Source organism: Mizuhopecten yessoensis, unplaced genomic scaffold (assembly GCF_002113885.1).
Source record: "Mizuhopecten yessoensis strain PY_sf001 unplaced genomic scaffold, ASM211388v2 scaffold10201, whole genome shotgun sequence".
Lineage (NCBI taxonomy): Eukaryota > Metazoa > Mollusca > Bivalvia > Pectinida > Pectinidae > Mizuhopecten > Mizuhopecten yessoensis.
The window spans coordinates 66321-83724 of NW_018408429.1; the positions used below are offsets into that span (position 1 = coordinate 66321).

The 17404-nt window shown below is 35.4% G+C and overlaps 1 protein-coding gene across 1 annotated transcript in view; it reads right to left on the reverse strand.

The window, feature by feature from the left end:
- LOC110459728 overlaps nucleotides 1-17404 on the reverse strand; it is a 111296-nt gene that overhangs the window by 35417 nt on the left and 58475 nt on the right. Inside the window, exons 34-44 of the mRNA XM_021512123.1 lie at nucleotides 15323-15591; nucleotides 13912-13972; nucleotides 13408-13664; nucleotides 10576-10651; nucleotides 6981-7240; nucleotides 6697-6754; nucleotides 4892-5157; nucleotides 2700-2754; nucleotides 2019-2287; nucleotides 836-902; nucleotides 157-470 (exon numbers count right to left, since the gene is read on the reverse strand). Of these exons, the coding sequence (XP_021367798.1) occupies nucleotides 157-470; nucleotides 836-902; nucleotides 2019-2287; nucleotides 2700-2754; nucleotides 4892-5157; nucleotides 6697-6754; nucleotides 6981-7240; nucleotides 10576-10651; nucleotides 13408-13664; nucleotides 13912-13972; nucleotides 15323-15591 (1952 nt within the window). The remainder of the gene's footprint in view (nucleotides 1-156; nucleotides 471-835; nucleotides 903-2018; nucleotides 2288-2699; nucleotides 2755-4891; nucleotides 5158-6696; nucleotides 6755-6980; nucleotides 7241-10575; nucleotides 10652-13407; nucleotides 13665-13911; nucleotides 13973-15322; nucleotides 15592-17404) is intronic.

The window sequence follows — 17404 nt, forward strand, 5'->3', positions numbered from 1 at the left end:
CAACATGTAGTTTATTGTGAAATATTTCTGTTGAAAAGGTCTGAAACCAGTATGTTACAACAGCGACATCAGTGGTGATATAGTTTTACTTGTTGGAACCCCTTACTTATTCTATGAAATTCCAAAATTCTTGTCACGAGAACATTATAAACAAACCTCGTTCATCTGCCATTTGTGAGAGCCAAGCTTTGGCTAACCGAGTCTCCATTACAGGTGTGTCCTGATCCAGGATTGGACTGGTCAGAAAGAGGTTGTGCAGGTTACTGTAGCTGTAAGCTGTCTCAATGGTGACACCTGAGTGAGAGGTACTAGTCGCCAGTTCCTTGACTCCATTCAGTAAAACTGCTTTTTGGCCAGTTACCATAGTGACCACTTCCTGTACCATTTCGTGGTCAAGGTCAGTCACCTGACTGAAGTGTATATCTGTACTGTTGATTTGTAGAAAGTAGGTCATCTTGGATGCCACCTTGCTGTATAGGAATATTCAGATTGGTATAATAGATTACAGGACAAAGGTATATGTCTCTCATAGATAGAGTGGCCGATCTGCTAAACAGAGCCATACACTTTCTGTTCATAATTTATCCTGATAACTTGTGCTTAATAATAAAAGCACTTCCTATCCTATACCCAGTGTTATGCTTAGTATATACTTATAATCGATGACTTGCATTGTTCATAGCAAACAACATATCACACTGTCAAAGAATAAATTAAATGGAGGAGTCTAAAATGAATTTGAATTCATACTTGCAGTGACCGAACTATTCTAATGTTATGTTGTTGGTTTTTTTCGAAAAAAATGGAATCTTCATACAAGTAGAAATGAACTCACCCTGTATTTGTTACCAGCTCTTCTTGTTTGACAATGGAAACAGTAACTTTGCTGTTTGTGTCATACTCTGTAAAAGTTCAAGTAAGTTGGTGTACACTCAAACAATCCTTAAACCCCTATGTATTTATAGATAATTCATCTAACATGTAAGGAGCTACATCAGCAATTCCCCCTTTCATCAATTTTAACGTCAAAAATATTCCTTAATTATGTATTAATTGTCTTTTGCACATTTATCAACTTCAGCACATTAAAAAACTATTAAATTGAACATGTGATTTAAGAAGATGGGAAATTAAAAACAATTCACTTGCTTTAATTTGTTTAAAATAATCATCTTAATTTTTAATTCAGGAAAACCTGTTTCATCACCTTAATTTTATAATAAACTTTATCCTCTTAATTTTATAATAAAATTTAAAGAAGAAATGAAAATGTATCCTCAAAATACCAAACCATTATTTAACAAATTATCTGAACAAACGTTAGTATACGAAAATGATTAATCAGCTTCATATTGAAAGAATGCTTAAAACTGCATGTAACAGCAGGTTCTCAAAGGCGAATTTTGTCATTCAATGTTATAATGTATATATATAACCCATAATTTTGCACAATGCATATGTATCAGTAGTCTTAAGCTTTATTTTTCAATGTTTCCTATAAACAGGTGTTTTTATCCACTTAACAATAACTGAAGTTCAAAACATTATCATGAACAGTTCATGAACTTCAGATGTGCGTATCCCTTTCACTGCATGGCAATATACATGTAGGTATCTTAGGCTATATTATTACTTTGATTTTGATTGTTTGATAGTATCTACCAACAAGTGTTTTCATACCTAAAAGACATCACAGACAATATCATACTTTTGGTAACTCAAAGTCAAACATTTTGACAAACATTAGATAAATCGTGGTGTGCAGCCTAAACTGAACTAAAATATTAGTTATCCCACTTTTATTATGGTTTGAATATGCAATCAACACCAACCTAAAAATCATACTACACAGAAAAAGATTTGGCGGCAAATTGTTATTAACATGTGTTTTGTTTTGCCAGTTTCATAAGCAAAGTCTATATTAAGATAGGTTATACTGGCAACTGTTTTCAAACCGTTTCAAACATGCTTAAACATGTTACAAATATGTGTATTTCAAAGGAGTAAATCACAATTACCTTTAGTTTTCCAGAGCTGAGCAATATCCGTAGACAAAGTACTGAGATGGGCCCTCTTGACAAAGGATGAGAGGTAGAGGGTAAAGCCAGTATCGTAACGCCTTAGGCCACTGTTCACCGTAGATACCAGTCTGTATACATCCCTGGTATTGGCAGTGTCTACAGACTTTTGTATATCAGACACATTCAGGTCGGAATGTACTCGGGAGTCCAGGTATTGTCCAGCGCCCTTGTCATACACAAAGACAGGTAGAATCCAGTAGAATGTGCTGTTCAACATATAACGCATATATACAGTAGACATCCAACAATGACCCCAGGTCTGGTAAAAAGCCCACCAATAACAGTTACAGTTCAATTGAAATGATACCAAATGATAACTGTCCTGTAGTAAGTCAATCCTAGTACTTGAGCTCAAAATCATATATCTATTGAAGACTCTGACAAAAGTACACGAACAATCAAATTGACAAAGTCACAAATAAACCAACAATTTTGTAGGAAATTCAAACATTTGTAATCAAACAGGTGTTTTGCTGAAAAACGTTACAAAACTACAAAGTGTTCATCAAATGTTAAACACAAAGACTTGCCTCCAACCACAATCATGTAACATGTTATATGTTTTCTGAATCTTTCTGCCTAAAGTACATTCATTGGTACAAAGCTATTACAACTCACCCTTTATTGCTGACCATTTTTACTTGCTCTGGTATGAAAATATCCACATTTGCTGCTGAAGAAGAGATGTAAACATTAGCCACAAGGATGAAAAAACAAAAGAGAGGCGGATTAAACATTCTATTTTCCCTTAACTCATATATTGTTCTTGTAATATCATTAATAAATGAATCAATACTATTTAATAAATAAGATGTGGAGTCATTATGTAGAATTTTATACATTAAAATTGTTTTTTGTTTATTTCTTTTTTCAGATAATGTTTTCCATTCTAATTCTTTATAAAGGTTTTTAATGAGACGTTCTTCGCCGTAAACCTGTAATTATCATGGCTGCGTCTAATTGGACTGATTCGAGAAATGGTATTTCCTGTTCTGTACAATTTCCCATACTACGCTTGCATATTCTAAAATTGGCCTGATATAAGAAGTATACATTATAATAAGTGATTTTATATCTAAGAATGTTTATTCTTTTATATGCCTTAACATAGGCTTTTGTCTGTGTTCAGCCCATTTACCATCTTCAGTGAAAGTAAGACCAAGATGATTGTGAGATCTTTTGTTATTTAGTGGTTAGCTCAAGAAAGAAATAGGTGGGTGATTTGGGGGGTTTTTCCTAGCAAAAATAACAGTTTCAGTTTTTGCAGCATTAAATTTCAAATCCCACATGTACTTATATTCTGAAGATCATTTGTTAAACTTTCTGCTGCTTGAATTGGATTATTATCAATAATATGTTATGTTATATCATTAATGTACAGTAAGAATAAAAAAAGACCCAAGAACTGATCCCTGAGGAACTCCAGCATTAACATAAGTAAAATTTGAATAGTGGCCCTCTGTAAACACTCCGTTTTCTTTCAAATAAATAGTCTTTGAAGCAAGATAACAATTTTCCTTTTATTCCATATGACTCTAGTTTAAATATAAGACCGTCATGCCATACCCTATCGAAAGCTTTGCTCACATCACAAAGTACAAATTGCACTTCTTTACCCCTATCTAAATAACTTCCTTTATGTGTTATATAAATAAAAGCTTATTTACAGTCGAATCACCTGGTAAGAATCCAGATTGATAATTGAATATGATTTCACTATCAATAAGGTAGTTATATACATTTTTTAATAAAAAAAAAAAAATCAATAATTACACTAAAGCACGATGTGATTGATAATGGTCTATAGTTTGTAACTTCATTCTGTGACCCTTTACCCTTATATATAGCATTAACATTTTCCAATTTCCAGGATGTTGGTATTTTTCCAGTTTCTATAGTTTTATCAAATAGCAATTGTAGAGGTAATGAAATAGAGGAACGAAGCTGTTTAATATGTTTTGCTATCATCTCATCTGGACCAGGCGTTTTTTCATCATTAAGGATTTGTAACTGGTCTAAAACGTCTTGCTCAGAAATTAAAAAAAAAGATATCTACTTTAGAAAGAAAATTATTAACCAAGGGAGGTAATTGTTCTAGATCAGGAGAAGAAGTTGATAGAGATGAAAAGTAGTTATTTAGAGTCACAGCTTTATCAGTTGGGTGTTGAATACTCATTCCTTCATCATATATTGGTGGTATACTTTTCAGTTTAATATTAAAGTTTAAAACAGAATTGGCAACTTTCCACCACTCACTAGGGGGTACATGTCTATCAGATCTCAAGATTTTTTTGCTTTTTAGTGAATTCTATTTTTCTGTCTCAATATCAACTTTATTTTATTGTTCATCTACGGTTTGTCATCTGGCCGGATAGTTTTCAACTTTGAAGGCATACATTTAACAATATCAGAAATAGCTTCAGTATGTATATTATTAAATTTTCCCAAAATCTGCATTTTCATACATCTGGGTGTTTTTCTTGTATGATTTATGTTTAAAAACTGAATAAGATTTAATAAAACTAATAGGTGAATTGTCTCGACACATCTTTGGACTTACTACTGTACTTTGAATCAAACGACTGTTGTTTGTTAACAATATATCTAGTGATGTAGAGCTATATGTAGTTATACTTGTAGGTTCCTTTATCATACTTTTAATATTATACTTTGTAAAGAGCTTAGAAAGATACGAGTTAGGTCGTAGTTTTAACATATCGTTATTTATATCACCTGTATCTGCCCTGAGACAAGGACTCCAAGGTAAAAGGTTTCATGCGTAAAGCAAATTTTAACCTATCTCAACTAACCTATGGCAGTGACTGAGGTCCATGAGTTTCTGATAGCATTCTTGAAGTGCTGTATGTGTGACCTTTTGACCTCTTTGTCCACCGTTAGTGAGAAACTCCAACTGTAGTCAGTCTTGGCAACCATGGCTGTGGGTGCTCGAACGCTGACATTGTAACCATGGAGGCCCTGAATACTGGCACTGCTGAATGTCAGGTCAGGCAGGATGGCTGGGTCCAGGAGACTCTCATTGCCACGGATGAAGTATTCTACTTTCCACCATTGCTTCCTGTTATAAACCAAACCCATACACTTTCAACAAACTGTTCATCATTGAAGATATTTATTTAAACTATCAGAAAAAAGCAACAGTGCATAGGTAAAAAGATACATAAAACAATTACTTCAAGCAGACAGTAACCGGTTGTTTCAGAATTGTAAAAGACATTTCCTTAAAGATCTGTTCCTTCGAAATTGTTCAAAGAACGTCCATTTCATTTCAAGGATAAAACAAACACAAAGTGTATTCTTTGCCAGCTAACGTCAATACCCAGTATATCCATCGTTAGCAGTTATGCATGCATTGCACTGACACCACATGGATCCAAAAAGATTGTTGAGACATGCCTTAGGAGTGCCTTCCAAAAGCGAACTAACGCAAGGGAAACCTCAGTCAACGTCACAGGTTGGTTACCTAGTTGACATACCTAACGTCCAAGATGTGCTGGATAGGCAAGAGGTCAGGTGAAACTGCAGGGCATTGCAACACATCCTGATTCTGCTGAGTTAGTCAATCAGTTACAAACCGGCAACGTGTTGTCTTATGTCATGTTGCATCATAATGTAATATTGTTACTCGAACGGGACGATGTGGGTTTGCAGGATCTCATTATGAGAAAGACTGCATCAGTCAAATTTCTATCAATGACCGCCATAGGAGTTCAGACATTCAGTTGTATGCCATCCCAGACTATGTCTCCACGACACAATTGTCCTGAAAAAGGCTTTCCAATGCGATGGTACATTCTGAAGCGGCCGTCACTACTGTGGAACGTTGACTCCTCTAAGAACAAGATATGTGCTTAGTCCCATCTAGTAAAGCAGAGATGTCTTCGGCATTCAACACATCCCGGACAAATGTGCCGTTCAACTTTTTCACAGCTTATTGATTGATTCTCCGTAATCCAGGAATGCTCCTTGCTGTCAAATCTCCAGTTTGGACATTGTTCCATTGCCCTGACTTAAGACGTCACATGCATACAACCTGAGCTGGGATGATCCCTAGTGTTACCAGACAGCTAGAAATGTCTAGTGTCCTGACTAAAACCAAAGTGTCTAGCAAAAACATTCAAGGAAACACAGGCCTAACTCATTCCAGCCGCTTATTTGCGTACATTATTACTCGGCTATAGTCTAGGCACAGTAGCAAAGTTGATAAAGATTATAAAAATTACTTGCCAGGCCCGAACAAAGGCAAACTTTGGCACTTGCACAAAAAACATTCACCTGTCAAGTTGTTGACTTTTTTTAGTTGAAAATGTTTTTATAACTTATTTAATTTTCCATGTATGCAAAGTTCCTTTTTTTCATTATTAGATTTATGTATTGCAAGTTCTAGCTTTCCTGAAGGTCAAACAAGATATTTAACATATTGTAGATTTACCTTTCTTAATATTGTCTGCGAACAGAGAAATACAAATAATAAATATCCTTTAATCTAGAACCTTTCATTTCCATACACAACAAAACTGTTTGGTAAAACATGTTTACACTGTATGATAATACTTGAGTAAATGTGTTACTTGGGAAAAACAGGATGTGTACAAACCAAAATACATCAAAGACGCGTATCATCCTTATCATGTCCACCTTTACTGACTGGAATCCTGGAACACAATTAAGAGTAAAAAGCTCAAATGATAGAAAGTAATATTACAATATACAAGTAATAGAACTGAAGAACAACAATAACATGCACACAACAATTAAAGGCAAGGTGAATGAAAATATGATGTGAAACTTGTCAATATCTGTATAGGATTTAAGAATGTATCTGTTACTTCTGTGAAATGCATACAGAATAATAATATTGTGAGGAAAGCCCTAGCTAACCTTTGAGTATCCATTCCTTCTCGGTAAAATTCTGTAGCTCTTGAAGTGCAGTCTGTCGGTCAAGGTAGAAGTGGCTGGCCAGTGAGAGTGGTGTGACACTGACCACTGCAGTGTCCACTACTCTGTACACCTCACCCTTGGCATCGGTCAGACCTTTAAACATTGTCTGTAGGTGTGTCAGGTTCAGAGGTGAGTGTGTCCTAGATTCCACCACAGTAGAATTCTTTTGCAGGAAGTAAGTCAACTGCCAGAGTGAATTTCTAAAATAAATGAAGTGATAGTAATCTATTACAGCTTTTGAAAATACACTCTTTTTACCATCAATTGTGGGCTGTATCAGAAATCCAAATGAATGTCAGTCAAAATATCTTCAATAAGATTCATCTGTTTGGAAATATGTGATATCAAAGTTTTGCTTTTTACACAAACAATGAACGTATTAAACGTGTTGCAACGTTTCAAGCTATGACTGATGAGCGATTTGTATTATTAACCTGTACAACGATGTGACAAAATTGTATTTTCATGTCACCCGACCCGAGACGTTTCGCCTATCGATAAGGAGCGTATACACACTGCATCAGATAGATTGTTAGTCAAAATATGTGTTACTTATTTAGTGCACGGTGTATTGTGCACACCTGAGTATTTTAGGTTTTACGACACACCAATCAATACACCTCTGCATATCCGTTTCAGGGTTTTTTCCATGAACAATCTGTTGGAGCAGGCGTGATATTTCATCGCAAGAGTAATGCAGGGGCAAAACACTATACATCTGCCTAAGTCCACGTCAAAGTTATATACTTAAATCCTTCTAATACCTTGCTGTATTAAAATGAATATTTTTACTGAAATGTAGCAGCAAGCGGAAGCGACATCTTTTTTGTATTGCTCTTGAAAATAAAATTACTGAAAGGTGTGCTGAAGGGTGGAGAAAACATATTGCATTTTATTTACCTACTTAATTAATTAATACCCTACATAAGCTAATGGTCATATTAGAATATCATACTGTATAATACGAAATGTTCGTGGGTACTTTCCTTCCTGGTTTGAAACCATTTAGATCGTTTCGTGTTATAAACTTTCGTGGAGGTCCGATATTGATAAATAGAAGACACGTATATCATCCAAAATCGGTTGTATATATTTTCGAGATTCAATAGCAACCACGAAAACCACAAGTATTTTTATACAAGGAACATTTCATGTTATACAATATTCTAAAATATCATACATTTAAACAAGAGACCCATGGTCCTTAATGGTCCCGAAGTTGGAATACAATTGTTATTTGTTGTATTGTGATGAGACAAAAAAGGACATTTAATCCAAATGCGGATTTTTGGCTGGGTGGATTTGCTGACAAAAGGATATTGGAAAAAGTTATCGACATATAAATATAGATAGTAACTGTCATAAAACAAGGGACTTATACTAGATTTAGTATTATATCATGCTGCAACCACATCATCATGATTACAACCAAGTTTTGAAATCTAAATCACTAAATATAAACAATATATACCCGAACAATATACATCTGCCTAAGTCCACGTCAAAGTTACATACTTAAATCCTTCTAATACCTTGTTGTATTAAAATGAATATTTTTACTGAAATGTAGCAGCAAGCGGAAGCAACATCTTTTCTGTATTGCTCTTGAAAATAAAATTACTGAAAGGTGTGCTGAAGGGTGGTGAAAACATATTGCATTTTATTTACCTACTTAATTAATTAATACCCTACATAAGCTAATGGTTATATTAGAATATCATACTGTATAATACGAAATGTTCGTGGGTACTTTCCTTCCGGGTTTGAAACCATTTAGATCAAATTCAATAGCAACCACGAAAACCACAAATATTTTTATACAAAGGACATTTCATGTTATACAATATTCTAAAATATCATACATTTAAACAAGAGGCCCATGGTCCTTAATGGTCCCGAAGTTGGAATATAATTGTTATTTGTTGTATTGTGATGTGACAAAAAAAGGACATTTAATCCAAATGTGGATTTTTGGCTGGGTGGATTTGCTGACAAAAGGATATTGGAAAATGTTACCAACATATAAATATAGATAGTAACTGTCATAAAACAAGGCACTAATACTAGATTTAGTATTATATCATGCTGCAACCACATCATCATGATTACAACCAAGTTTTGAAATCTAAATCACTAAATATAAACAAAATATACCCGAACATGTTATTTCTCTAAGTTAACTCTAGTGAACAATATCCTATACCCATGGGGGCTGGTGGTTGACCTGGGAGTAACTACAATTATATTTTTGAGACCTTTTGGCCCATCTGATCCCTGATGGTTTAGATCCATATTAATCACAACTAAGGTTTTTCTTTGGACAGAGAACCTTCCTGCAGTTTTGTTTTGAAATTAGTTTAGTAGTTTTGATGAAGGAGTCAGTATTGTTGTTCCAAAGTGAGGTTGTCATTTGACTTACCTAATGACTCACCGCACCTAATGTGAAACAATGAGAACCTAAATCTGAAACTTGAAAAAGATCTGTCTTGTAGTTCTTGGTAAACATTGATACAAACTGAGACTGTTGAAATTAAAGATGGCTGCTTGGCGACCATTTTGTTAACCTGATCAAAATTTTGAAAATGCATAACTTATATAACTAGGACCTATGAAAATCAAAGAATGAAATTGTATAATGATTTACTTCTGTTACTTTTATTGTGATAACATTACTGAACTGTAAACATTCAAGTTGGCTGTCCGGGGCCAATTCGGGTTTATTTCTTATCAGTCCAATTATGCATAAGTAGGGACCACGAGGTGAAATTTAAAACAGATCTGTCCAGATCTTTCTAAGAATTTATAACCCTCAAAGTACAACATGGCCGCCTGTCGGCAATCCTGGTCATTTTATACGTTCCAAAATGCAATATGCATACATTTGTAACTAGGGATTATGGGAACCTACATGTGAAATTTGAAAAGAGCCTGTACACCATCTTGTTCGTCCGAACAGTTCCAAAATCTGATATTCGTGACTAGAGTCCATGGAAAACCATCATGTGAATTTGAGAAAGTTCTCTCCAGTACTTTCTGACGAAATATTGATAACAAGGATTGTTTAAGGAAAGATGGACGGAAAGACGGACGGATGGACGGAAAGACGGACGGATGGACGGTGGTAAGTACAGAGGTGGAAAACTATATAGGGTACTAATCATTTCAATAACAATTCACCAAATCCACCTTTATATTTAAAAGAAGTTGTCCATATTTGCAAAAAAAAGGAACATATTACTTTCCTGAAAATGGTCGAAACGAAAATTAGGGCAGGTGCACAATTTTAGGTGTTTAACATTTTATTTGGAAAGTTTCATTGAAGTCATTGAAGGTACAGGAGATAATCTCTGGACAAGACTTTTACAAAAAAGACATAAACCGCACTGAAGAAATAGCTGTGAACAAACGGCTTAAAGTGCATCCAATATCTCGGAGGCCGTAATATCAATAGCTTTAGATGGATGACAGATTGACATTATGGAAAGTTACTGCTGTAAGATGATGGTTTAAAAGTCAAGGTTGTGATGTAACTTACCCATGTTGGTCTACAACTTCTTCAAACTGGTTGGCATTGATTTTGTCCATCGATAAACACCCACACCTTTCATATTCTGAAATACATCCATAAGAACAAAATAACAGATAACAGTCTATCACAGGTTCTAAAATACATCCACAAGTACAGAACAACAGTCTGTCAACATTCCCTGCAGTAAAAACAGAATTCAGACAACAGTCTGTCACAGGTTCTAAAATACATACATAAAAACAGAATTACAGGAAACAGTGTGTCAATATGTTCTGCAGTAAAACAAGAAGTTCAGAGTTAAAGAAAACTTATTTCAATAAGCTAGGCACTTTTAGTTCAGATTCTAGATTTATCCCTTAGAGGATAAAATCATGAATTAAATTAAATGGATTACCGAAGTGATTGTAGTGATGTAACTAGTGCCAAGAGGATCATAGGTACTGGAAATATCTTATAGTACTTTATTAATATGCTACAACTTAATATGAAAATATTTGTCATATATTTGATTTATACTTGATATTTCATAGATTGTTCTGCAACATATTTCTGTTTTATGTAATAGTCATGTATTGTCAATAAACCTGTCTTCTCTTGCCAAGCTCTACATTTTATGTCGGTAAACATTACACGATGAGGTCCTATAGTGCTCTTGCATTATTGCAGTGTTGAGGTAACTAGGTCTTAATGTATCCAGTGACCTATTTATTTCCCTTTTTAACTATCACAGTTTTGTTAACCCATTCCCTCTGTCTCCATTTTGAGGAGGGGCTCCTTCAGTTTTGAATGAAGGCAAAAAGTACCTTTGAATTGTGCTCCATGCACCAGCGTTGCACTCTCGGGTTGCATAAAACGTTGTATTGTTCTTCAAATTTTCCAAATATGCTAACAATTAACTGCGTTCGTTCTTTTAGGCTTTGGTTTTTGTCGAGTTTCATGAAACATTTTAAGGCGTGACATCTGCCTCCACGCCTGTGTCTAGCTTGAATATAACAGTGTTGCTAGTGTTCAAACCTGTAACACAGGAACTAGCTTTGCTATTTGTCTTATGTAACTGTCCATTAAGAAGATCTCACTGTGCATATGGCTTTAATGTAAATGCATTTAATTATTTCATGGTTAACGTTTTGGATAAAGCGTTGGGATTATTTTTATCATGGAATTAATATTTCAAAAAAGAGTATTAACACATTACTACTCTGGTAAATAGGACAATTTTACTGACAGACATAAAACAAAACACATAGAAATAAGTGCTAATCAGTCTATATATATATAAGATGCATTTGGCATCAGCAATACTTTTTCTTAGTTAAAGCAGCACAAATCGGAACAAGGGAACATATTGTAATAGGCAGTTTATCAAAATAAGTGGGTTCCACTGTATTGTATTAAACAATCTAGCTGTATTCGATAGTGTTTATGGTGTCTGAACCGGAATTAAGATGTTCTGTAACCGTCAGACATGGAAAGATGTGGAAACATGGGGCGATATCAATAAAGATTGATATTGTAATAATTGAAATATAAATGCAATATTATCAGGAATTCTTTTTTAACGATAATAGTGAACAGTTTATTACGACAATAATGTTAACTTTGGAACAATTTCCGGCACCATGTTGCTAGGACGGTATACTCAGATTTGGACACTTCTTCAATGGAGGCACGGGGAAATCAACTCGAAATGTTATAGGGAAACTATTGTTTAAATGATTAAATCACACCACTGAAGCAATATTTTCATTGTCATGATGTGCATGCATGACTTGTGAAGGTAACTTTGAATAGATATAAAATACATTTTTATTAGAATTTGTGCTAGAAAATGTCAGGAGGCCTAATCATTTCCAGTTGATACACAATAATAGAGTGTTTTTAAGATAGCACTTAACTACTGCACATGCTTTGTTTAACTATCATAACAAGTGTTTTCAACTGTATAATCAAAAGGGTATTTCAAGGCAACACAACTAACAATTATTTGAAATAAACTAAATCCAATGTTAAACAAAATGTAATCTATTTATATATATAAACTGAACCATTTCCGAAAATTATTCAGCACAAACATTATTTGTTCCTTTTTCAGTCGCAGATATATACAAATACTTGAGACAAGCAGGGTTGAAAAGTGTCGGATTCAATTGCCTTTACATGATCGGCATTTTATTTTTGTTTTCAATTCTATCAGCCAGTTTTTTATGACTCTAGGCCTTTCAGTTTTTCAAAAGAAGTCAGTGTTTGAAAGATTTAACCCCTGTGGTCTGGGAAAGAGGTCAAAGTCATCTTTTTGTTAACATTTCTGGATCCATTCAACGAAGTATTAACCAAATATCATGAATCCAGGTCTTTCACATCTTCAGAAAAAGTAATTTAAAGGTTTTGATATATCAGTCCCCTGTGACCTTGAAGATACGTCAAGGTCTCTTTTTGTTGTCGGAATCCATCCCATGAAGCTACCAGCTGAGTAAGATGACTATAGGCTTTCAACTTTTCAGAAGAAGTGGTTTAAAGGAAAAGTTGACAGAAGATGGAGAGACGATGTGATGACAGATGCCATGTCATGGCAAAAGTTTTGTGCGACTTACCCTTAAGGCAGGTGAGCTAAAAATGGTACCAAAAACTAAAAAAGATAGGTCAGCTAGGGTCCATCCTTATTCCCTTCTACTTAGTCTTGTTTTAGTAACAATTATGTTGACCTTCAAAAACTTTTTAAACACCTTTGTCACATCTTCATATCTCAGTGTATCATGTCAAGTTAAAAAGGAAAACTTGCACCAGACAATGATTAATACAGGGCACTTACATCTCCAATGTGGCCCCTAATAGACTTACCAGTATTGGTATTATTCCATGCAGCAATTATAATATTCTTTAGGGATTTAAAAGATTCTGGTGTGACCTTCGTTTTCATGGTAATAGTAAATCTGTCTCTGAAGTCGTAGACAAGCTCTGATTTCTTAAGGACATTGTAGAGAACACCATGTGGTCCCTGGTATCCAGCAAGGGAAATGTTTCCTGATGACAAACTGGATGCTCGGACAGTTTTTCCATCCACATTGACAAAATACACCACTTTCCAGCCTCGGGTCCTATGTCACAAAGTCAAGTAAATTTAACTTAATGAGGGTACAAAACATGATGTTTAGTAATACAAGAAATGGCTAAGTAGCCTGATAAAGCTTCTAAAAAGGTAAAAGGGGCTCAATGTACATCAGACGATGAAGTACTTAGCCAGTACTCAGATGTAGGCAGTGATTGTCTCAGTGTAGGCCAGAACACAGTTTAGTTAGCAATGGTCAGAACAGATTGAGAAAATATTTATTTTAACTCACTTACCCATCGCTTTTTAGGTATTCCTCTTGTCTGACAATCGATACCGACAATTTGCCTTTTAAATCTGCAATACACAATTCAAGTTAAAATATTTTTCATTCATGACACAATTCATGCCACATTTTTATTTTTTTGCTTCTGTCTTTATTAATAAATTTGTCAAAATATAGGAAAATCAAAAAGTATGTAAACATTTTATACTGTTCAGCACTGAGGCTACAAAATCAACACTTATTCAGGAAACAGTTTATTGCCAAAGGGTAATTGTTTTATTATCACCAGGAATTTGCCATAAAACATGTATTAATTAAGAGTAGTGAACATTTCTTTTATTCCTAAATTTTCAGATATAACAAAGATTCTGCAGAAAATAGAAGTGTTGCCTAACCCTACAGACAACCGTTTTAGTTTTCAGATTTCGATACAAATGTAACTTGAGTAGGCATTGTACACTGCAACCAGGTGAAGAAACGTTCCTGAAAATCCTTTAAGGCTTATCACACAGAAACAATGTGATCAATCACAAAATCCAGACTGGCCATTGGTGGACACATTGATTTCATACCTAGTCTAAAATTACTAAAATCAGACTTGAAAAGTAACTGATACTATTGGTATGTGCAGAAAATTTTATGAAAATAAAAGCATTTGTTTAAGAGTTATCAAACCAACACCCCATCAGGTGCTGAATTTCAAATATTGCCACTGTCAGTCATATCGAATAACATATCCGACTTAATTCAAATGTGACTGGGGAACTGATGCTAATGTATCGTAGCAAATTTCCTGAAAAAATCAAGCTAATCTTTCAAGTATTTTCGGGAAGTTTCCTGACATTCAACGAATTTCTTTATGAAAAGTTATTGGAAGACAACCACTATGTACATGTGTAGATAACATAGCCAAGGGTACAGACAGAATAATCCCTGTAGGTCACTTTGCTATAGAATTAAAGACAGCAAGAGGCCTAATGGCTCTTTATCACTCAGCTGATATTTATCTTATACCAACATCCTTTTAAAATGGACCAAGGAAGAATATATTAAAATGGGCTAAATTAAGATATTTAAAAAAAAACATGACCTCTATGACCTTGAAAGTAGGTCATAATCATTCATTTAAACAAACTTTGCAGCCTTATCCTAGCCTGCTACTAGCCAAATATCACCACACAAGGAAATTTGATTTTGAGAATATTTGACCCCTGTATCGTTGAAAGTGAGCAAAGGTCGATCATTTGAACAAACTTGGTAGTCCTTTATCCCAGCATGATGTTGGCCAAATAGTATCACCTTAGGCCTACAAGTAAAGAAAAAAGTTGACTTCGGATTGACACCGGACGATGGACAATGTACCACGACACAAGCCTTTTGTCCAGGAAAGCTAACAATATAGAAAGGACTTAATAACAAACCTTGGTAGTTATAGTTCTGTTCTAGACCATCTTTAATCTTCTTAGTAATCAGATTAATGCCCTGCACGTCAAGCTTGTGATCAATGGCTACAGATGACCCTAAACTGTATTTCAAATTGGAGGTAAAGCCAGAGTCCTTTAAGATGATGTATGGACCCCGGGGTCCCTGGATGACATCCAAGGCTGTGCTGTTGATGTTTGGAGACACACGACTATCAAGTATTTCACTCCCATTTTTCGCAAAGTAAACCAGCTTCCACACAGAATTCCTTTGAATATGAAACAAATACTGCGTTAAGGAAAAGTTAAATTGCATATTGTTGACTCGGTTGATTTCATTTGTTTTTCTAACCCTTGCAATGGCCCTGTTTATTCTCTATAATTCATTAAACATGCTACAAAAGGGTTTTACTCCAAAAATATGACTTGGTTGCTAAACACATTTAATTTTCCTTTCAACGTTAATAAGATAACTTTCTTGTGTACACATCATTCTCTACTTGTTTCTGTCGAGTCAAGTAGAGGTGGTCAGCTCTTGGGGGAGGAAATTATAGTTTTTAGTTGAGGAAGCCAATCTCTATGAGTTGGAAGACTGTTCATTTAAGGAAATCCATCTCAAGATGTAGAAAGAATGTAAGATACGTCTTAGAAGAAGACAGTATGGACTATATGGAACTTAGGCTAGGTAAGTCAAGCATAAAATGTAGGGAGACTACAACTCTTTGTGTTGATGACCTCTAGGTGTGGGATGAATTGTTGACGAGCTTTAAGTGAAGGAAGACTTGTTGACGAGCTCTAGGTGAAAGAAGACTTGTTGACAAGCTGTAGATGAAAGATTTGTTGACGAGCTCTATACATAAAAAGATTTGTTGACGAGCTCTAGGTTTAGGAAGAATTGTTCTGGAGCGCTATATATAGAAAGCCTTGTTGTGGAACTCTATGTGTAGAAAACTTGCAGACGAGCTCTAGGTGTAGAAGACTTGATGACTAGCTATTGGTGAAGGAAGATTTATTGACGAGATCTAGGTGTAGAAGACTTGATGACTAGCTATTGGTGAAGGAAGACTTGTTGACGAGCTCTGGGTGTAGAAGACTGGCTGACTAACTATTTGTGAAGGAAGATTTGTTAACGAGCTCTAGATGTAGAAGACTGGCTGACTAACTGTTGGTGAAGGAAGATTTGTTGACGAGCTCTAGGTGAAGAAGACTGGCTGACTAACTATTGGTGAAGGAAGACTTGTTGACGAGCTCTAGGTGTAGAATACTTGCTGACTAACTATTGGTAAAGGAAAAGACGTGTTGATGAGCTCTGGGTGTAGGAGTCTGGCTGACTAGCTATTTTTGAAGGAAGATTTGTTAACGAGCTCTAGATGTAGAAGACTGGCTGACTAGCTATTGGTAAAGGAAAAGACGTGTTGATGAGCTCTAGGTGAAGAAGACTTGCTGACTAGCTAGTGGTGAAGGAAGACTTGTTGACGAGCTCTAGGTGTAGAAGACAGGCTGACTAGCTAGTGGTGAAGAAAGACTTGTTGACGAGCTCTAGGTGTAGAAGACTTGCTGACTAGCTAGTGGTGAAGGAAGACTTGTTGACGAGCTCTAGGTGTAGAATACTTACTGACTAACTATTGGTGAAGGAAGACTTGTTGACGAGCTCTAGGTGTAGAAGACTGGCTGATTAACTATTTATGAAGGAAGATTTGTTAACGAGCTCTAGATGTAGAAGACTTGATGACTAGCTAGTGGTGAAGGAAGACTTGTTGACAAGCTCTAGGTGTAGAAGACTTGCTGACTAACTATTTATGAAGGAAGACTTGCTGACGAGCTCTAGGTGTAGAAGACTTGATGACTAGCTATTGGTGAAGGAAGACTTGTTCACGAGCTCTAGGTGTAGAAGACTTGCTGACTAACTATTTGTGAAGGAAGATTTGTTAACGAGCTCTAGATGTAGAAGACTGGCTGACTAACTATTGGTGAAGGAAAAGACGTGTTGACGAGCTCTGGGTGTAGAAGACTTGCTGACTAGCTATTGGTGAAGGAAGATTTGTTGACGGACTCCAGATGGAGGAAGAGTGTCCCCCCCCC